The sequence below is a fragment of the Phalacrocorax carbo genome, chromosome 23 (assembly GCF_963921805.1).
Source record: "Phalacrocorax carbo chromosome 23, bPhaCar2.1, whole genome shotgun sequence".
In the NCBI taxonomy this organism is placed as follows: domain Eukaryota; kingdom Metazoa; phylum Chordata; class Aves; order Suliformes; family Phalacrocoracidae; genus Phalacrocorax; species Phalacrocorax carbo.
Genome location: NC_087535.1, coordinates 3,389,781 through 3,411,977, shown reverse-complemented (window position 1 = coordinate 3,411,977; position 22,197 = coordinate 3,389,781). Strand labels below are relative to the sequence as shown.

General features: G+C 48.7%; 3 protein-coding genes across 5 annotated transcripts in view; 2 read left to right on the top strand and 1 right to left on the bottom strand.

The window, feature by feature from the left end:
- Positions 1-13,234, bottom strand: part of ILRUN (inflammation and lipid regulator with UBA-like and NBR1-like domains) — a 32,529-nt gene extending 19,295 nt beyond the window's left edge. For both annotated transcript variants that reach the window (XR_010376096.1, XM_064472046.1), the window contains exon 1: positions 12,909-13,234. Coding sequence is in view for 1 of the 2 variants with exons in the window: in XM_064472046.1 (XP_064328116.1) it covers positions 12,909-13,066 (158 nt within the window). In the remaining variant the exon portion in view is untranslated. The remainder of the gene's footprint in view (positions 1-12,908) is intronic.
- A 699-nt stretch (positions 13,235-13,933) lies between these two features.
- SNRPC (small nuclear ribonucleoprotein polypeptide C) lies at positions 13,934-18,701 on the top strand. 2 transcript variants are annotated; one of them, XM_064472047.1, is made up of 6 exons: positions 13,934-14,215; positions 14,342-14,384; positions 14,701-14,809; positions 16,201-16,293; positions 16,926-17,030; positions 18,307-18,701. In XM_064472047.1, exons 1-6 carry the CDS (start codon positions 14,208-14,210, stop codon positions 18,429-18,431), a joined length of 483 nt encoding a protein of 160 aa, XP_064328117.1. In that variant the 5' UTR covers positions 13,934-14,207; the 3' UTR covers positions 18,432-18,701. The 2 variants fall into 2 exon arrangements, with proteins under 2 accessions (XP_064328117.1, XP_064328118.1); XM_064472048.1 differs by having other exon boundaries at positions 14,067-14,215; positions 16,204-16,293.
- Positions 18,702-21,142: 2,441 nt separating this feature from the next.
- BLTP3A (bridge-like lipid transfer protein family member 3A) overlaps positions 21,143-22,197 on the top strand; it is a 35,608-nt gene continuing 34,553 nt past the window's right edge. The window contains exon 1 of the mRNA XM_064472353.1: positions 21,143-21,254. Within this exon, the coding sequence (XP_064328423.1) occupies positions 21,211-21,254 (44 nt within the window). The 5' untranslated portion in view covers positions 21,143-21,210. The remainder of the gene's footprint in view (positions 21,255-22,197) is intronic.

Genomic DNA, 22,197 nt, shown 5'->3' with positions numbered 1-22,197 from the left:
CGAGTGGGAGAGGACCTACACAACAGATGTATCAGTTTGGTAATCCACCACAAATGACAGAAGATAATCACCGCAGGAGTTACTGACATCCCACTATGTCTCCCAGAGCACAGCCAGCATGTTCGGAGGCACTGGAGGAATGTTCCGCTCAACATGGCCACAGTGATCGATTGGCAAGTTTAGCAAACCAAGGCTTACAGCGAGACCTTTCGCCATCCACACCAAACGGACTTTGATATGGAGACAAAAGAGCCACCGTGTAAGATTACCACGTTTAGAACAATGAATTTCAGACCAGAAGCCATTATTCAGCTTGAAGCGTTTTCTACTTAGGAGCGTCGGCTATATTTAATACAGCCAGCTCAGTCAAATGCTACAGGAAGGGTGCATGTCACATTAGCCAATAAATAGAGACAAATGCTCGGTTTTACGTCACCAACCGCCTGTTGCTTATACACTACACAAGATTTACATAACTCACAACTGGGCTGTGCCAAGAGACTCCTGTTCGCTCAAACAGCTAACACTATGATCTGGAGTATAGTTTTCACTACTATTTCTTCCCATATTACAGAAATCCAAGGCAAAAGGTATTCCAAGAGCTACAAAAGACAGCAATACAGCTCCTTTTCTTCCTAATCCACTACTACATGAAGACATTTTCAGACATACTACAATGCCTTGTGAGTTATGATTCTGGACCCAGTAATGATATTTTATTGACACTGAGAGGAAAAAATAAGAGTTCAAAGGGGAAGATTTCTACTGTAATTCTTTGTAAGGCAGCCTGCACTGTTTTTTGTTTGCTTGGCTGCAAACACGCTTCAAAAGGTAGTGGGCTATTTGTGCACATAGGCCCCCTGCCAACTCCCTTCCCCTCCCTGTGTCATATTTCATTGCTTGCTTTGCCATTGGGAAACAACTCTAGTCCTCTGCAGCATTTAGTTAAAAACTAACTAAAGAGCACATGCAGAAAAACAGATTTGCCACCCTTTTGCAATCGGACATTCACAAACCCACCTTCCCACTCCCATTGTTTTGATCAACGTGCAGCGGGTTTTGTTTGGGGTGGGCCCTTTTGCACGTTCGGATACGTCTTGGCCTTCCCACTAGAGAATTAAAAAGAAGCTTCCAGAAACTAAAGAGAAATTGAAAGTGGCGAGAGCCAGAGTCAGGATGACAAAGCAAATCTGACTTAAGTTCAAGCTCTTTGACACAGACAACCTAAGAGATAGCCACTGAGAGGCCGTATGGCACCGCTCTGCTGCAAGAGATACAGCGATCACGCTTTAGTCGTGTCACCCGCTTACCCAACCAGCAAAGCCAGCAACGTGGCACTGCTGGCTTCATCTCCACTCTTTCCAAGGAGACGGTGCTCCCCGCCTTCCCTACCCCCAAAAATCCCAAGTATCAGTTTGAATGCAGCATCTTGCTTGGGAAAAATGAGTGCCATTTGCAGAGGCAAACTATTTGCATCCTGATTATTTGCAGGTTCTGGAGACTAAGTAGTACACCCTACCGCTCTGCCTTTCTACTATAGGCACAGTATTAGTGGACTTTACAAGCAAATGCAAGCATTCAATGAGAGAAGTGGCTTCAAGGTCAAACACATTCAAGGCCCTGAAACTTATGTTTTATATATTTGTTTTTATAGATACATATTTTACCGTCATACTTGTGTACTTGGACTTTACTCTTGTGCCCCAGCTGTAATTGCATAGCGCCAACTGCAGATACTTCAGGGACAGGAACAGAGTCAGACCTCAGAGAGGAAGGGGTTATAATATAAATGTCCCGCTTACACATCCACGCCTGTTGTATTTTACTCCTCCTAGGTATGACTTGCACCCCACTACCCCTTTTCTCTCTACCATATGAGATGAATTATTATAAGCCAAACAACTTCGAAATGAAGATGAGCGTGCCAAATCTAGCCAGTGTGATTTCCATGACTGATCTCTGCTAATTACAGGGATGGCCATACATGTCTGTCTTAACAAAGCCCTTCAGGTGTCAGGCCCTCCTCACCTTTCCTAAATGAAGCAATTTTTCCATTTTTAGAGCAGTCCTGCACTGCGAGAGTTTGTAGCTCTGCCATACTTACAGAGCAGGTCCAACAGGATTTAGGCTCAAACCCCTGAAAAAAGCCTGCAAGCAGCAGACACCCCACAGACCAGGTGAGCCTACTTACAGTCACCACAGTGCTCACTGTCAGTCCTAAGAGCAAGATTCTGGAAAGAGAGAGGGCAGAGGGCAGCAAATAAAGGTTATAGCTCCATATTATCAACCAAATCCAGTCTAACTGTGGATATCCCACTCCTTCCTCTCCAAGGGCATCCCATGACTCTCACATGTCAAGTGCTTTTACCCGACAAAATTCTACCCGCAGAACCAGAGAAAGTGTTTCTTTTCAGATCAATTCTTTTGCTCTGCTGCTTTGTTTCAAGCCTCAGGAGCTAAATTACAATAGTGAAGTTAAAACCTTCTCTGCTAATAGCTCTGGAGATGTCCCTTAACAACTCTTAAGTGTTTTGCGAAGAGGTGGTTTATCTTGAGCCATTCCTCCCCTTCCCAGTTTTTTTTTTTCCAGACGGCCTTTTGTTATGTTAAACCAATATATTTAGACAGTAATTACTCCCAATTAACTAGGTCACCACGCAGTATTCAAAAATAAAAGGAATTCTTCCAAATCAATTCACAAACTAGAGGCCTCCTTATACAACCTAACTGTTGTGCAAACAAAAAGCAATATACAGATAATTGGAAATATTTTTATTATTGATTCAATCAGATTCTTTTTTAGGAGAACTGAAGGAACCGAAGCACCAAGGCTTACTCACTGCGGTCTTATGCAAGGCAGGGCATATGCACAATACCTAATCCTTCTGTTAGCAATAAAGCATATGATCCTTTCAACATACACGGGTTAAGCATCTTGGAAGTAAAGCAATACAACCAGGTCATCCTAACACCCCAGACAAGGGACATCAGAGTCCCAGCAAACAGGGACTCTCAAACAGGTAGGGAAAAGTGAACTGGAGGAATTGGCTACCATCGAGCAGCTGTAACCCTCCCACTGAGCTCTCCCACCAGCCATCCTGCTGGGCTGACACCAGGAACGGTATTCTGGTTTTGTTTTCAATCTAGCAGCTTAAAGGTCTGAACTCGAAAAAAAATCCCTTATGATGTGCAGGTCAATGTATGTGGTGACACATGAGAATTCCTCTCCAAAATAACATTTACAGTAGAAAGCAACAACTTTGCAATTTTAACAATAAATGTTATAGGAATCAGTAAGTTTTCATTTGTTGTCAAATTCTTTGATGAAAGACCCAAAGAAAAATATTTTTTAAAAGTTTTTTGGGGGGTAAAAATCCAAATCAAGTCAAAGCATAGGCTCAAAATCCAAATTTTGCTCTTATTACTCCTGCCCACTCCTACAGCCACACCAGTGACAGGTGAAAGTTTCCAGAGCTGACTCTTCTGAGCTGCCAGAAAAAGCAAAGGGTAGAGACTTCTCAGTGCAATTCCAAGTTAGCCTTCAATTTAGACTTTCACACAGGATGTAGCTGTTAGATCATACGCAGAAAGTAGACATTTATTAAGTCAAGTAGAAAGCACTTTGACAAATGGACTCAGCCACTTCATCGTGCAGAGCAACTGTAATAAAAGTAAATGCCAAGTTACATCTCTCTCCCTGTGTGGAGGAAGAGGAAAGCCAGGCAAGTGTCCAATCTATAATGTATGTTCATTGTATGTCCTCAGCGCCCACGTATGGCGCAATATTTTGTCATGAGAGAAGCAACTCAGGTGTGATTATCCTGGAAACATGCAATGCAAAAACTGAGCAGCAATATATAAAAGTACAATGAAATCTCAAGAACATCACGTGTTACGTAGAACACTCTGTGCTCTTTCCATAACAGAACCCTCAACCTTTACAGGCCTTTCTCTCCTTCTCCCAATGCAATATGTAACCAGGCACCATAATACCCCATAAGGTGTCTATTGTTAAAAGCAGAAGGAAATGTGCAAAAGAAATAGTGCAGCAGATGGATAATTTCTCGCTCCTAAACAATGGAACATCTCTACATGATACAGGTGGGAGAGACTAAAAATGTACATGGAGGACATCCAAATGAGGCAATCCTAAGGCCACGCTTTTTGTCTCTTAGTCTCCAGTACCTTCTTTGGATTTCATTTACCCCAGCTACTGGGGAGCTGTACTGACAACACTACAAGCTAGGACATCGCTACCCTGCTGCTCCTGAAGTAGGAGATGCCGCACTCAAAGCCTCAGAGAAAGCTGCAGGAGGCGGGGGAAAGAGATGCACTTGCGACACCACAGGGAAGCACTTTTACCTGGAGTTTTCAATTCAAACATTTTCAATAGAGATGACACGTGGCAATTAAGTGGGAAGTCTCAAGATGTTTTCAAGGACTGGAATTTTAATCAGTGAATGGCTTTTACCAGACATCATTTCACAAAGCAAAATCTGCGTTATCAGTTATCTTCATTCTTGACCTCTCCTACACTAAACCACAAGGTTGGGAAACTACCTTAGAAAATGTTATATTGAAGATGGCCACTGAGGGAAGGCGAAAGCTTTTAGTTGAACTTACACAGCTGGGGGGGGGGGGTTTGGAGGAACCAGCTAATTCAAAGCTTATGTATTTTCTCACATGAAGCCACAGAAAAACATTTCATTGTCTTAGCTGTAAACAGCCATTTTCAGGACGTTCCAGGAAGACGAGAGAAACCTGCAGCAACCAGCAGCAACACTGCGCTCTTTACAGGGGCAGCGCAAGGAAGAGACTGGGAGGCCACAGGAGAGGCACACCGTTCTCGGCGCACCCCAAACCACCAAAGGAAATCACTTTCCTTTACCAGGCTGTTAACAAACACACGCGTCGGCAGTTTAACCATTATCCTGGTGCCTGCGCTTGGCCGGGCGCTGTACCTTGCCAACCAACAGCAAGCGGTCTCAGTGACAGAATCGATACTACGATGCTGCTACAAGCACAAGTCCATGCAGCCACCACCAGCAGCTGAACCCTCCCCTAAAGCAGGTGGTCAGGAGCTTTAAGCGGGGGGGTAAAATATTTTGAGAATGTCACAGCAGGAGCTGCTCTCTGCTTGCTGCCATTGGAAACAGGCAGCAGCTCTTCCCCGTGGAAGGTAATCAAGAGCTGCCAGCGTGGAGATGATTCTGTAACTGCTAATTCCTCAGTATAAACTATGTCACCAATCTATAATTGTCTGCATTAAAGTAAAGGGGGGATTAAGCTACAGAAACTGTCTGAGAACAAGTTCAGGCATGTAAGGCAGTCCAGCTGGACTAAAATTATATTGTACCCAATTCCTTCTGCTGCAGTTGTCTGCTTACATTTCCATTTCACATGCACCCAGTTTTTAAATGTTTTGTAACTGAGCACAGCACAATTATAGTGTGTTCTACAGTTAAAAATATATTGTAATTAAAGTCTAGCTTTCATTCAAAATAATCAGGTCTAATATTAGAGTTATTCTGGAGAAGGGGTGCATGTTTGCTTTTTTATTTAGTGCACTAAATAAAAGCTGCCCAAGAAAATATTTTTTGATTGTTTAATTCTACAATTCTGTTATTTTTAGTAGCATCAGGGTACAGTTATGGACACCAGAGGTGCAAGAGTCTACAAGAGTTCACATGTACTAAGAAGACATCTGCTACGCTCTAAGTTAGCCATGATGGACTAGGCAGTTTAAAACCGATTTTCTGCTCGCCAGCCACAGGGTGTGGATGGCCCTGTGCATGCGTGCACTGCTCAGCAGCGGCCACAGCCTGGAGATCACCCGCCCGTTCTGGCATTTTGGCAATGGTACCTCAGGAGCTACTAGACACATGTCCATGGTGTCTTTTCTGCCTCCAAGGACAGCACTCCACCAAATGTTTGAAAGAAAGAATGCCATCAAGTTTAAATCCTCGCCTTCCCTCTTCCCTACTACTAAACTTTATCAAAACCCAAATGATCCTTTAAACCCAGCGCTTCACCCTTCTCACCACATTCAGTTCAACTGGTCACCACCTACCAATATAACTAGAATCACATTAAGACCTAGGTCACTTAAAACAATTCCCATGTACCGAGACACATATGAATACAAGATTTTTTGTTCTTATCACCTGATTTAGGAAGAAGAGAAGCAATGCAGTATGACTCCCACCCACCACTGTTACTTCCCCACCAAAGGCCTGGAGGAGCACTGAACCAACCCAAAGAAGTTTCCAGGGAAGGAGGAGGACTGACTTGAGAGCTCAGGTTTCCTGCCTCTGCCGTGACACGAGGATTCCTCCTGCTGCCCTGTCAAAAGGAAAGCAGTATCAAGACCAAGCTTGAGATTTGTAGAGAGCACTGGGGAAGTTTTCCTCAGATATATCTGAATGTGGATTAGCAAATGGGAAGTGAGAGGAGTCCCATGGACTGAGATGAGGAGTAGACAAAACATGGACGGCAGGGACCCCGAGCTCTTTCAGGTAAAGCACACATAGCACAACTCCACACTTGCAGTGCCATAATAACCTCTGTGGCAAATCCAACAATGCCAATGTGAATAGAAAAGAAGGTTTTATATTTCTTAGTTCAGGGAAAGAGAAAATCCTACCATTTGTTGCTTTATCCTACCTTCCTTTGACTTCCCACATCGAGGGGAAAAAAAGAGGAACTCAGTAAATGTAGCAAGACAGAACATCTGTTGAAAACCAGATGGAGTTCTCCGATAGCAGTGGATTAGTTCACTGGACACTAACAAAAACCTTGCCTTCAAAGAGCTGAGGAAACCAAATTAGTTTGTTCACCCTTCAGTCAGGATCTCCAAATAAAAGCTAGAGAAGAGATCTTGATATAAGACCAGACAAGAATAGACATCTTTTTCTCAAATCTAACAAAATATTAGATTGACAATCAGATGTATTTGATCAGTAATAAGAGATGCATATTTGCATCTGAAGAATGATATAACAACAGTGTTTTGATTTAAGAGATCAACTAAATTCTTGGGGGGCTGCTGGTGTTTAAGCAAGGGTTGGAATAAAAAATGCAGGTGTTTTAATGGCAGCGATTAGTTGTAGTGAAGTCCTCCACCAGAGCAATCATGTAGAGCCATTCTGTAATCAATAAAAATGGCTTTTGCTTTAACTACACGATCAAAGGTTTCACAGTGCGGGAGCAGCTAAGGCCACACATTCCACCTCGACACTCATATCCTGATAGGTAATGCCTAAAAACTTCACGGCTGCACAGTCTGACTTTGCATGTCCTTGTTATTTGCTTTCTAAATATGCTGCTTCCACCGATCTTTGAAAGAGAACATGAAACTATTTGAAGACTGGAAAAAGAAAATGGATTTACCACATGATGACTGGATATATTGTACCAGCAACCCTTTAAATAGGCGCAGGAAGGCTGGGGACAGCGCCTGCCCGCGCACCAGGACCATCCTTTGGCTGACATGTGGTAACCTGTCCGCATATGAGCTCTCAGAGAAGGAGCATTTCAACCCTGAGCGTTTCCTGACACACACTTGGAGAGCTGCTTTTGACAAGGAAACAAAAAAAATCTATTAACATAGGACATCCACATGCTTTTTTTTTAAATGGCAGTTCTGCAGACACCTGCAAGGTTAAAAATCAGGTGTACTAGCATTACCCCTTATGGGAAATGCATCCTGTGTGAGTAAATCCTGTTGATATGAATCTGTTCTGTTAAATTCCATATGTCCTCATGTTTTAGCTAAATATACTTTGAGTATTTCTCTGAATAGTACCTACAGTCCAGCACTAATGTTAACAGATACACTTTCACCCACTTTTCCTTAAAGTAGCATCCTATCATCTTTGCTAGAAAGCAAAAATTAAACACTTACACAAAGTCAGAGTAAAAGCAATAAACCCCCCCCCCCCATTAAGCTAAAACATGTCTTTAGACCCCTAATCAAGTACATCAACTTCTGGGCAATAGAGGTGGTTCATTTGATTTAATGAATTTAAATAGCCCACCCACAGGGATAAAAACATGTATTTAAAAGGCAATTTTAATTTTGTTAAAAGCCAATATTCTGTCTGTTCTCCAAGACCAATAAAACACTTGCAGAGAAATGTTAGGATACATTTTCCTTGCCATGCTTGAAAATTTTGGATCTCTGATGTAAAAAATTGGTATCACCGATAGCTAATTCCTACCTCACCCTGGCTCCCTCACTCACACGTACAGAAATGCCCTACATCTCACAATACAGAAAGAGGTTTTAAAGCAGATTTATGTCGTATTTTCAGGGATAAACTTATGTTTTCATACAAAACATCATCTTTAGAGTACTAGGTAAACTGGGATACAGCTACAAATTCTTCTAATCATATGAAAAAAAATTAGGTCTTCCAGAAGAGATCTGACTACCTTACAAATAATGACCTTAACAAGACCTTTTTTCACCAGAAAGCTAGATCAAAAAAGTCTGGGGCTTGCAACAATAAAACTTTTTCCCCCACACACAATGGAAGCCATCATTATCTGACACATTTCAATTAAATATCACACCTACAAGACTAAAAAATTCAGCTTTCTAAACAAAAGCTAAAAAGAGAATGTAAAGAAATAATACATGTAAATTACTGAAATATACATACATTAAGGCTTCCAAATTAGCACTCCCTTCACAGCCAACTGTGCTGAAATATGGATTTTCAATCCAGCACCACTAGCTACTTGAAGTCAAATTAATTTACTTTCTCACAGAACTAAAGAAGCTCCAAGCCTGACGCTGCAGCCTCTTGCCCTCAAGTTGCTATACTCTCCAATTAAAATAAAATTCCTCTTCCCTGTCACAATACAATTTCCATACCATCATTAGAGGAATCTAATGACTTTTATGAAACAGGCCTTAACTGAGTGTCAACAAAAAAATACAATGCACCTTCTGTGCAAAGTTTCCTCTGCTCTTACATCTACACTAATCCGTATTGCTGAAGAGCAGACGCGGCTGGGCTGGCACCTTGGAACTTTTGTTTTGCAAGTGTTTTCCGGAAGGCCCATCTGCCACAGTACCACCTATCCAGGGACCTACGACCGTCTGGCCTGAGGAAGACTATGAGTAGGTATCTTGGCACAGACTCGCTCAGCACCAATTCTCTGACCTAAACAATCCCTAGTTTTAAAACAGCGCAAACAGTTTTCAAAAGGAGTTTCTTATGCAGGTAGACTGAGTCTCGACAAGTCCAGACACGTTCCTGGCCATACTATCACATAACAGAGAGGAGCTGGAGACACCTGGAACTTCACTTTACCACAAAAATCACTCCTACCATCCCACTGAGCCCCCTCCCTCAAACCTGCAGCCTTGGATGTGCTTCAGTGTGCCGGCAGCCGGGCTCTGCATTGCATAACATCTGGAGGGGGGAAGGGAGCAGGGAGAGTTAAGCATGCCATTTAATGGAGGGTGGATTTTTATCCTGGATGCAATGGCAGAAAAATGCCCTCCCAACTCCGCTGCCTGGGTTTTCCTCCCAAGGAAGAAATATTTTGATGCCAAAACATCTTTTGGAGAAGTTCACTTTTGGTTTGAGGCCAGAAGGGAAAGCCCAACCTCTCAAAAGCCTCACAACTTCTAATGAAAAATAAATAAGTAAATATTGAAGAGGGACAATGCGCACTGCCCTTAAGGAACGTACAGCCAGGACTCTCGACAAGGGCAAAGTTGGATTTGTGTAGCAGAAAGCTAAGAAGTTATAACAGCCCACAACCAGAACTCAACACATAATTAAAAAGAGGCAGATCTCTAGGAAAGTGTTTAATAAATAACAGGGGAAAAAGACAACTCAAAGTGTTTAACCTGTATTTCTTGAAGATCAAGGAACAGTCGCAGAAACTTCAGATGCTTATGTTCTACCTGAAGCATTTTTGCAATATGGTGAATAAAACCAGCTGGCAGTTTCTTAGCGCTGTCCCAAGTCTGCCAGAACTTTGAAAGCACATCGAGCAATTCCAGGGAGAAGTGGACACTTTTAAAGGCTACTTACAAATATCTATATTGCTCCAGAATCAACCACTATTTTTTCCCCTCCAAATTGGCTGAATAAGCTATTTTTAAATAATACCTCTATTTCAGCAGAACTGCAAATTCACTTTAAATACGTTAAATACCATTACCAATCCTATTGGAAATACTCTTTCAAAACACATTACATCTCACATTGTTTACTACACAATATGGGAAGGGCGTACAACAGGGAAATAACTTCAGGTCTGGAGAGTACATAATTATCGCCAGAGCAGCTCACCACATTTGTGGAGGGAAAAAAAAGGGTTCTAGTGAAAATTATTTATGTCTTTGTTAATTAACCCATCCATGAACATTGCTAAAGAGAACCCAGCCCACCAAGTAAGTGCCCTTCTGTCACCCGTGCCATGAACTCCCTCACCATTTCCTGCAGATGAACACTAATCCTGATGCAGAAAGAGAGCGGAGGGACCATCACTGCAGAAAAGTGCCACATCTCTAACAAAAGGAAAAGTGACGTGACAACTTCCTTGAGACAAATTATTTGCAGGACAGACCCGCAATAGAAGATTCTGACCCTAATTCTAGGCCACAAAACCCAAACCTAGTAGGCCACTGCCTAACATCACCTGGGGCAGCGTGGATTACAGAGTTAACTTGCACAGGGTCCTTCAACGTGACAATAGAAAGGTGTTTCCAGAAAGGGGATGCATGTCTTAATTGCACCTTTTCATAACGACTGAGAGCAGGTGTAGCACGGTCAGGCCAATAACCCAAAGGCCATACTAAGGAGAGGTGGGAGCTGGAGAACGGGACAGAAACACAGCAGCAGAACTGCAAACTGCACAAAACCAGGCACAACAAATGATACCGCAGGTCAGGAAAGCAGCGCCCTGGCAAGCACACGAGAAAAACGAGCAGCACCTGCCAGCATACCTAACTCAGCTCCCTGCTGTTGAAAGGTTAAACTCTCACAGGCTTCAAGCCCACTCTAAGAGCAATCTCGCTACAGCCCGTGCTAATTTTCGTACACTCTTGTACACATTATACCAACTTCACAGATTTCCTTTTCGCACGTCCCCATCCATCTACAAGGCTTATCAACTAATACTTAAAAAATTGAAAACATATGTTTTTGGTACCGACCGAGCCACTGAAGTTGTGAAGTTTTCACCACTTAATAATTTTCTTCAACTGTAATGAAAAAATTTTTTTTTTTAAAAAAAAGCCGCTGGTTATAAGGCTGTAATTGAGATACTGTTACTCCAAAAAGAAATTAAATACTCCTGAAAAAGAAAGAGCTGCTTCAACACTGACCAGGAATACTACAGTTATACATAGTATCTTCACAAGTAACTTCCAGGCTCGTCTCTAAGCTCTCTGTTCTCCCAAGGAACATCACGACAGTCTATGATCTATGAGCACAGCAAAAACCCTGGTATTTGGCTGTTTTATTCATATCATGAACATGTGAATTAAGTGGGAAAGCATCTTCTGCCGTGAACCGCTTCTCCAAAGCAAACTCTCAAACTCCTCGAGAAAGACCTTCTTTCGCATTGTATCAGCTTACAAAACACATGGTTTTATTTGCTATTCCCTGACTCCCTCTGCAGATGCAAATTTGCCAATATAATTCAATACAGAGCTGCAGGAGGAGGGAAAGATGAAAGGAAAAAGGTGACAAAGTCTTACTACTGTTTACTAGTTCAACAATTCCGCACAAGTTTTTTCCCCCAACTGTTGATATTGAGACCTCTCGGATTTCAAGTTTCGAACCTCAGGTTTCTGGATTCGATATTATACCACTAACAAAAAATAACAACTATAACTTCACTAAGTAATCCCTGTTAACAATATCTGAAACAGAAAACATGTTGTTGCTCTCCTACATCCATCACAGTGGAGGGAAGCGAACCTCCTAAGAGGGTCACATTTTGGTTCCTGTCCTATACAACACCAAAGCTATTAGAGATGGTTTAAAAGATGCAAGTGGTGGCAAGGAGTCCACAATTCAGACAGCAGCAATTTCACAACATTCTTTCGCAGTCGCTGGGCTCACTGCACCACTAAGACTCCTGGATTCTGTTTTTCACCATTGTATTGCACATTTCCACACGTTTTTCCTCAAGCTGCGGCTTCCCTGATAACCTGTACCTGCTTTTGTTTTTCGTAGGGCAGCGACAGAGAGTCTATAAAGCCAAAATATACGCCGAAAACCAGAGTATTTAGAGAGTGATCCATAGTTTGCAAGCAGGTACTAAGTTTTTACCAAACACCTAGGTAACTTTTGCGTGGGGCCGTGGTGGCTCCAAGGCTCCCACGCAGCCTTTCTGCCCCGGTTCTCCCTCCTTCTGACCCCGCTATGGGGTCCCGGGCACCGCAATCCATCCCTAGGTTCAGCCCATCCTCAGGGAAAGCGCCCTTTAAGAGCTCCTGGGTCCGCGGATCACATGCCCCCTTCCTTCCCATCAATTAGTCACTCTTTAACAGCTCTACAGCCCTTTGACCGACGGGCTCCGCGAAGTGGCCAAAAAAAAATCACAACCCCGAGGTGGGGAGGGGAGGCGAGCCCGGCTGCCTCCTCGCCCCCGTCCTGCTCCTCTCCGCCGCCGCGCTGCCATGATAGCTCCCTCCCCACACACACACAGCCGGCCCACCGCCATCACCGGCCCGGGGGCGGCGATGGGGACCGGCGGTGAGCGCCCCCCTCCCCCGGCACCCCCAGCCCTGAGGGCGGCGGGACGGGCCCTGAGGCGGCGGGGGAGGCGGCCCCTCAGGGCCGGCCGCGCTCCCCGGCTCCCCTCAGGGCCCGCTCGGCCGCCTCAGGGCCGCCCTCGGTCGGCCCCGCTCCCCGCCCGGCCCCGGCCCCCCGCACCAGTTGGTCATGTCGAGGAAGAAGGCGCAGCCGGCGGGGCTGAGCTGGAACCCGAGGAGCCGCTGGAACTCGCCGATCAGCACGTCCTTGTCGGTGGTGCCCAGGCAGCTGAACTTCTGCATCAGCTCCGCGTCCAGGTCCACGTCCATGCCCTCCATGGCGCCCGGCGGGGCTCTCCCCGCCGCCGCCCCGGGGCCGCCCCGCTCCCGCTCCCGCCGCTGCCGCCGCCGCCGCCTCAGGGCCGGGTGGGGGCGGGGGGAGCGCGGGCACGGCGGGGGGGAGGGGAGGGGGGGGGAAGAGGGGGCGCGGGCGACGCCAGCCGCTCCCGGCACTGCGCAAGCGCCGCCCCGCCTCGCGCCAGGGGCACGCAGCCTATGACGCCACCGCGGCGGACGTCACCCCACGCGCGGGTGCGGGTGCATCGGTGCCCCGCCCCTCCGCCCGGCGGAAGGAGATTGGCAAGGGCGACGGGGCGTGGCCCTCGCATGTAAAACGTCATTTGCATACGGCGCCCTCGCCATCTTTGGGCGGGGGGGAGGAACTGCGTCACAAGGCGGGAGAAATTTGCGTGGCCCTCCCACCCCGGCCGCGCGCTGCCATGTACGGGGGTGGCGCGGGCGCGTGTTGATGTATGCAAATCACTGTGACGTCACGTGGCGCTACACAAACGAGGCGGCGCAAAGCCCGCCAGGGCGGGGTCTCGCGGACGGCGGGATTTCCCCCCTCAACCCCTCCCCCCGCAAAAAAATGACGCTTTCCCCGCAGTTTGCAGACCCGCGAGGCCCCTCGGGGCGCGGCCTCGTGACGGCAAGACAGAGCGTCACCCCCGAGCGCGGTAACGGGCCGCGGGTCCCGCCCCGCCAGCGCCGGGGGGCGCGGCCGGGCCCGACCCCTGCTCTATGTTAATCTTTTGAACGTAAATAAACCTCTTGCTGTTTTTTGACGCAACCCTGCGCGTTACGTCACGGATTTTCCCTCCCAAACACCAGCCGCGGGCCCCGCTCCGGCGGGAACAGGGAGCAGAACCCCTCGGCGGGGAGCGGCGAAGGCCCCGCTCTGATGCGGGTTTGCGGGTGGCTGAACGGCGGCGTGACGTCAGAAGCGACTGCGGGGAGCGGCGGGAGCCCGCCTGCAAGGCGGGAAAAGCGAAACCTCCCCCCTGGCCTCTCTGGTCCCCCTCGGGCCGCCGTCGAGCGCTGAGCCCCGCCCCCCCGCCGCCGCTGTTCGGGCGTCACGCGACGGAAGCTGTCGCTGTGGTAGTGCGTCACTTCCTGGCGGCGGTGGGGAGCGGGGAGCACCATGCCCAAGTGAGCGCTGGGGTGGGGGTCTGGGGAGAGGGGTCGGTCCGTCCGTCCGTCCGTCCCCGGGCAGGCTGCGGCGGCCCCGGCCGTCGGTTCGTGCTCGTTGGAGTAACGAGAGTTTTCCCTCCTCAGGTTTTATTGCGATTACTGCGACACGTACCTCACCCACGACTCGGTGAGTACCAAACCCCCACCAGACGCCTTAAACCAGGGCTTACCCAGGCTAAAGCCGGCGTGTTTGCTCCATAGCGGCGTCCCGCTCGTTTGATCTCTTTTTCCTGCTCCTTTGCAAAAGCCACTCGGGAGCGGGAGGGCTTCGAGCCTCGCTGGCGGTCGGTGGCCGACGCTCAACAATTACCATTTAGGGTTTTGCACGTCACCCGCCCTCTGGCTGGGTGCTGAAACCGACCTATTTTATACCGCTAATTTGTAAATGTTTAAAATTATACAACGTTTCCCTGTTAACTTTGGGTTTATGTGAATTTTTTCAGCCCTCCGTGAGAAAAACCCACTGCAGTGGCCGAAAGCACAAAGAGAACGTGAAAGACTACTATCAGAAATGGATGGAGGAACAAGCTCAGAGCCTGATTGACAAAACAAGTAAGGCTAATCCTTCCCTGACCCTGCGCCTCTTCCCCTTTACTTCCGCTGTCTTTCCTCTACCTGCTTTTCTTCTGTCCTTCCACCTTGATTCTTCCTCGCTTCCCTGGTGAGCCCTTGCCCTGCGAGTCATGAGCGAAAACATCGCTGGGAATCTCAGCCTTGAACTCACCACAGCGGGGGCTTCTGCCTGCGAGGCGGCGGGCTCTGCCCCGGGGGTTGTTGTAAGGAGGCGTTTGCTGCCTTACTGTGGCTGAGGGGGTTGTAGGTACCGCTGCCCTTAGTGCTGCCGGTGACGTCACACAGGGTCATGTAATGTGTTTTTACTTTTGGGTAGTAGCATGGTTACATAGAGAGTGTGAATAAGGAATGCAGAAGAGAGGAAAATAGACATTGAAATGTATGGATTTTTACTTTTTTTTTTTTTAAAACAAAATGCCGTACTTGCCCTCGATTCCCTAGGGATATTGGTTGGCCCCCCCCCCACCCCCCCAAAGGCTCAAATAAAGTGTGAGGCATTTCCTCTCACAGTTTATACGGTTCTTTTCCTCTTGCCTCCCCTCTGAATAACGGTTCTTTCCTTTGTCAGAAAAAATACAAGAGCCAGGTTAACTTTGTGGCAGCTTTTTTTAGATCATAGAGCATGTCAGGTCGGAAGGGACCCATAAGGATCATCCAGTCCTACTCCCTGCTCCTCACAGGACTCCCTAAAACTAAACTGTGTGACTCAAGAGCGTCGCCCAGGCGCTCGCTGAACCCTGGCAGGCTGGGTGCTGTGGCCCCCGGCACCCTGGGGCGCCTGTTCCAGCGCCCGCCCGCTCAGCCATTTCCTAATGTCCAGTCTGGGCTTCCCCTGACGCAGCTTTGTTCCATTTCCTTGTGTCCGTTTTCCTCATGATGAGTCCACCTTTCACTCCTGTTGCCTTCTCATTGATTCCAGTCTTTTGAATTTCTCCTCTTCCCTTTCGCGGGTTTTTCAAGCTTTTTGTCACCTACCTCAGCCGCTGCCTTGTTACCATTTCCAAGGCAGCATGTTTTTACCAAATGATCCCAGGTGAAAGCCGCAGCTGCAAACCACGTGATGTGTTTTCTCTACCGTCCGCCTTCCTGTTAGGTGTGTGAGATTCATCAAGGAGCTCTCTAGTCTCAGCTGGAGTAATTAATATAATAATTGTCTCCAAGAATATCAGGTGCTTCCGCCATGACAAGCAGCATAAACCAGGGATTTGTTCCAGAGTTAGAACAACTGAGCGTGCAGCATGACGTGAAGTATGCTCTGACCGCGTGGCATGACAAGGAGGATTGGCGCAGGAGCTTCCTCAGCCTAGTAACTGGTTTTTTTCCTGGGATTCTTTCTTTCCTTTTTTTTTTTTTTCTTTTCCCCCCCAATGTAGCGGCTGCATTTCAGCAAGGGAAAATCCCACCGACACCATTCTCGGCGCCACCTCCCGCAGGAGCCATGATACCACCTCCTCCCAGCATCCGTAAGTCTGAACCGGACAGTTTTTGTCTGGGACGGGAGCCCTCTTCAGCTGTGTTGCATGTTTCCTGGACTTGTAAAGAAAAGCCCTTTTAGCTTAAAATCGAACCAAGATGTTTTGACCTTGTGAGGAGCAAAATGTAAGGGAATGTTTTGTAAGAGTGTCTCAGCAACCATCTTATCATTAGCTTGTCTTATTTTAGCAATGTTGAGTACATGAATGGAAGTGTGTGCCTCCTCACTACTTGCTAGCTGCTGTGTAGATAGCTTCATTAAAACTTCCAGCATGGGGTTTGGGGTTTTTTTATTTTTTAAATAGAACAGGATTGATAACCTTTTGCACTTCAGCTGGCAAACAGCTGAGAGCCCTTTCTGGCTGGAGTCCTGCTGTTGGCCGTGGTAGTCATCTGCGTTAGGTGTGTGAAGTTGGAAATAACGGCTAGAATATTCTTTCTCCGGTTCACTTTTTGGCACCTGAAGTCACAGTTGAAACTGAAAGTGAAGACAGGCAGTTATAAAGTCATCTGAGACACCTTAAGTACTAAAATGTCCTGTAAAGTTATTAACTGCTTTGCACTGCACATAGTCGGTGAATGTGAAAGCAGTCCGGTGTGTAATGAGTCTGTCTGTCCCCAGCTGGCCCCCCGCGGCCCGGCATGATGCCGGCCCCTCACATGGGTGGACCCCCAATGATGCCGATGATGGGGCCCCCCCCGCCTGGAATGATGCCGGTTGGACCCGGTAAGTCTGGAGAGAGGTAAATCTCTGTAACCGAGGTACTTTCTGGTCTGCTCTGCAGGATGCATGGGTTGTGTTTTCTGTCCCGCTGAGCAACAAGAGAGTTACGAAAGGAGCTCAGTGGAAAATGCAAAGCAGCTGCCGTGTTGGGTGTAGCTGTGGGGATGAGCTCGAGTTCACAGCTCGCATCACTTCAGACACTGCATTAGGTGCAGCATGGATGGACAGCCCCGCGTGTCGAGCTGTATTTCAGTTTGTGTGCTCTGTAGACACGTTTGCTGATCCGTTACCTGCGCGGTGAGATGTAAAACAGCCTTAAGTGCTGATCAAAGTTCCTTTGGTACTTGTTGAGGGTACTTACTAGTACAGCTGAAACTTGCTCTGGTAAATTGTAGCTTTTCTACCTCTAGTCTTCACAGCACCATCTTTAATTGTTTAGGAATTCTGTGTTGGTAGTGCTCCCATTTTTGCACAAGGGGGACATTTCAGCACTAAACGATTTTTGTTGTTTAAAATATCTCAAGATGATGTGTTCCAGAGAGACGACGTGCCTTAAAAAAGTTGTTTCCAGAACTGTAAAGGCAAAGTAAAATGTCTTGGTCCATTCCGCTTTTGGGCTTACTGGCATTTGAAGAATTCTCAGGGGGTGTCTTACTGAAGCACTGACTGGGACCAATGTAAAGGAACACGCACACTACAAGTAGCGAAGTGTCTTTGCAGTTATCTTGCTGGTAGAAAATGTTCTTGAAGGGTTTTTAAAGGCACAAAATACGTGTGTAATCTGCGATGTTGGGCAGCGTAGTGGCTGCTGGAAAGGAAATGGAGAAGTTGGATGGGAACCATTATGCCAGTGCTTTTTAGTAGAGCACCTGCTTTTCTTTGGCCATGCTGTTGCCCAGCTGTCAGAAGTACACCAGTCTGGTTTTGTTTTTTTTTTTTTTCAAACACACTTAACTGGAGCATTTCGCACTGTTTTCAAAATGAACTTTCTAATTCAGTAATTAAGCGAGTGTCTATCTGCAGCAGTTGAAAATAATTTGTCAGTGAATATTGTCAACAGTGGGCGTATAACCCAGGAACGTGGTTCTTCCTCTGCTGATTGCTGATGTCCTTCAGGGAAATGCAGTCCAGCTCAGGCAGCTTCCAGATCAAAGCTTATGCACTTGTAAATGGAAGTTCCCTGGCGGGTGGGGGAGAGAACCTGCAGGCTGTGCTGCTGTGACTCGCCAGTCGCTGCTCCTGAGACCTCTTCTCTAACACCCTCCCTTTCCCCTCATAGCGCCAGGGATGAGGCCGCCGATGGGAGGACACATGCCGATGATGCCAGGGCCCCCAATGATGAGGCCGCCCTCCAGACCCATGATGGTGCCAACCAGGCCGGGAATGACCCGTCCAGACAGATAAAGGTGGAAACGGAGCTGCCTTTTCTTTGTCATGTTACGATCTTCCGTATGATAAAATACCATAGACCTGTTTCCCTAGGATTTTATATTAAAACAGTGTGTAGAGGAAATCTGCTGTTATTCCAGACTGCAGACGGTTTGACCTAGATACACACTGGACTGATGCTCTTGTACCTGATCTGAGTTTTTTTGGTGGATTTTTTGTTTGGTTGTTTTTTTTCCCCTCCCACTGAATTGTAAAACACAACAATAAATCATTGATGCTGGTTTACGTACGGAGAATCTGAGCCTTACTCTGTGTGTGGTTTCTCTGCCTGGCAGAAAGAGATGTCAGTTCTTTGTTCTCTCGCTACCTGTCTTGCACAGAATTTGTCAGGGTTTCTTTTTCTCCTGAGTCCTTAGGTAGTCTCTCTTTTTGCATGTCATACCCCTCGAGAGATGTATTACTATCTGCATTTTGAATTCTTGTTTCAAAACAAGTATGCGTGGCTTTAATTCAGAGCAGAAAAGGTGGCATCAGAAAAGACTGCAGTGGTATCCGTGGCTGGGGAAACTGCAACATTAAGTGACTTTACTGGCACAGAATAGGTTGAATTTCATAAAATGTTGATCCTCTACTGACAGAAGCAGAGAGATGCTGTTAAAAGGCTACTTCTCGCAGAAATTGTTTTGATGCTGCTGAATGTACCTCTCTGCTCTTCTATTGCTACTGCGGCTCTTGTCTGGACACATCTAATTACATTATTGGAGTTGTTGCATCAGTAGTTATTAACCCTCAGTGCCCTTCTCAGCATAAAGGGATGTGGGGTTGAAGACATATCTCAGGCCCTTTAGTTTATGAAAAGGATTTTGCTTTTGACGAGTAGTGCAGGTGCACAACTGTGATTGAATTAAAAGAATTTATTCTGGCTGCCTAACCTTTGTCATCTACTTCAGTCTGCAGAACTGTCCAACTCATTCGTGGCATATTTGCATCCAATATGAAAGCATGGGGGTGATTTGCATCACAGAAGAAAGTGTTTGGTTAGCAGGACTGCGAGGGCTGCTTTTCCAAGTTGCACTCCGCTATGGGACAGGACAGTCCAGTCAGTTAGAGGAGATGATATTTTTAGGAGCTCATGTGCTTTTCACACTCTCCTGTAAGTAACGTGGTGTAGTTGAGGCACCAAATATTTCATACCTCAATACTTAATAGCTGTGTTCAACAAACACTGAGACGAGGCAAAGGTTAAAGCATGTTTCTACAATAAACCATACTCGGAGTGGACTTCTGCAGCGCGCGGGCCTCGAGCCGTGTGGCAGTGCTGCAGCACGGGTGGAGGGGATCCTGCTGCTCCCACGTTCCCTGCGTCCGACAGCGAAGGGATCGTGGTGCAGCTGCATCTCCCGCGGCAGGCGCCAAGTAGGTGGCAAGGAGCTGAAATGATTGTACCAGCGTGTGTCGCGGAAGGTGAAACTGCTGACTGGGGACATGTCTCCCTGATCAATAACCTGAGCGTTTTTCAGCTTTGCGTTGAAGCTGGGTTGCTTTTACATCGCACGCACAATGTGCCCTGTCAAGGCATGCTAATGACTTTCTCCTGGGGAAAAAAATCGGAACTAGCGACAATGAGCGCTGGGGCTTCCATAAAAGTTCAAGCCTTGTATGCCACTTGAGTTCCCCAACCTGCTATCAGGTTAAAACAGAATGTACTCGGTAAAGTACAAACGTGGTTTTTTTGCCATGGAGCTGTTAGTGGCATGACTGATCGCTGTAAGGCCCTGGTGGGCAGGCTGTCCTCGCACAACGGCGTAACCATTTATGTGGGGTTCCCTTTGCTCAGCGTAGCCTTGAAAGCAAAACACTCCCTTGTCATCCAAGCTGAAATCCAGCACAATATGTGAAACAGTCTTCATTGTTGTCCACCAAGGCGTTACAGTGCAAACATAAGCTAAGCAGCACAGAAACTGCCTGAAAGGACGATTAATTTTCTTTTTTTCCTTCCAAGCAGCCTCACTGGTTGCGTTGCTTTCTGTTGAAAATTTTATTTTTGTAATGAGTGCCTCTTCTAGAAAAACTTACTTTCGGCTGACCTGGGAGGCAGGGAGCAGCGCAAGGAAGAGGGGTGAGACCGAGCTGGTTTGTGTCTTGGTGATTTTCTCCTGTAGCTCCAGGGGTGTGAAGAATCAACATTTTAATAGAGGCAAAAGCACGTCGTTAAAAGCTGCCCAAAGTGGCTGGTGCCCTCGCTTATGGGCTTCCCCTTGGGGGCTCAGAGGGCCTGGGGTGGGGTTTGAGGGCAGGGGGGGCTGAGGGTAAGGGGGGGGGGGGATGGTCTGAGGGCCAAGGGGCACTGGGGGCTGAGGGACCTGGGGGGTCTGAGGGCCCAGGGGGCTCTGGGGGCTGAGGGGCTTGGGGGGGGTTCTGAGTGCTGCGGGGTTGGGGGGGGGGGGGGCTGAGGGCCGTGGGGGTTCTGAGGGCCAGGGGCTGTTGGGCTTGGAGAGGGGGGTCTGAGGCCTGGGGGGCTCTGAGGGCCGGGGGCTGGGGGATCTGAGGGCCCAGGGGGCTGTGGGGGCTTCGGGGCTCTGGGGGCCGGGGGGGAGCGCGCACGGCCGGGGCAGGCCGATTCGCGCCGCGGCCCTGCCCGTGGCGGGGGGAGGGGGGGGCCGTGCGGCCGCCCTCTGCGCGCACACGCGGGGAGTGCGGCTGCGGCGCGCGCGGGGGCCGCCAGGGGGCGCGGCGGGGCGGGGCGGCGGCGCCGCGATGGGGTCCCGCCGCCCGCGGCCCTGAGCCCCGCGGCATGGCCGGCATCATCAAGAAGCAGATCCTGAAGCACCTCTCCAGGTGAGGCACCCCCACCCGGCCCCCTCCTCTTCCTCCTCCCGAGGGGCGGCGGGTGCGGGAGGGCCCGGGCCTGTGGGGCCGCTGTGGGGCCGCTGTGGGGCTTGGGGACCGCAGGGCCCGGCTGGCGGCTCCGCTCTGGAGCTGCCGGGGCGGGCGGGCGGGCGGGCGGGGTGGGCTGTGGGGCCCGGGGAGGGTCTGAGGGGCTGGGGGCTTGACGGAGGGGGGGGCTCAGGGGACCTGAGGGGGGGTCTCTGAGGGCCGGGGGTTGTGGGGTCTCTGAGGGCCCCGGGGCCAGAGGGGGGGGTCTGAGGGCCGGGGGCTGTGGGGTCTTGGGGGGGAGTCTGAGGGCCAGGGGCTGTTGGGTCGGGGGGGGGGGGTTGTCTCTGAGGGCCCCGGGCCTGCAATGGGGGCTCCGGGGGCTGGGGGGTTGTCTGAGGGCCGGGGGCTGGTGGGGCCTGTGGGAGCTCTGAGGGCCCAGGGGGGAGCTGTAGGGGCTGTGGGGGATCTGAGGGCCCGGCGGGAGCGGGCCCGGCTTGTCAGGAGTGGGTCCTGCCTCAGGTCCCCTCAGGGCCGCGTCCTGCCGGGGTCCGGCCCCCCAGATCCCCCCCCGGTGGGTGCCCCCGGGGTGCGGGGGCCGGGGTGCCCTCCCGTGTGCCGGCGGTGCGGGGAAACAGCTGGGCGGGTGGCTGTTCCTGGGGGGCTGCCTTTGCTGACCCCCCGGGGTAGCTGCAGGCCTGGGCTGCTTCCAGCAGCAGCTCCCGCTCGGCTGGGAGCAGGAGAGGGGGAATAGAGGCTCAGGATACCGGAGGAGAATATAAAGAGCGAAAGGTACTGAGGGGGGGAAGGGATGCCGTAACACCTGGTACGTGTAGCACACGCTCAGGCGCTTGGTTGTAATTTTCATGGATGTTCTGTCATTTTGCAATGAAGTTCATTAGAGGCA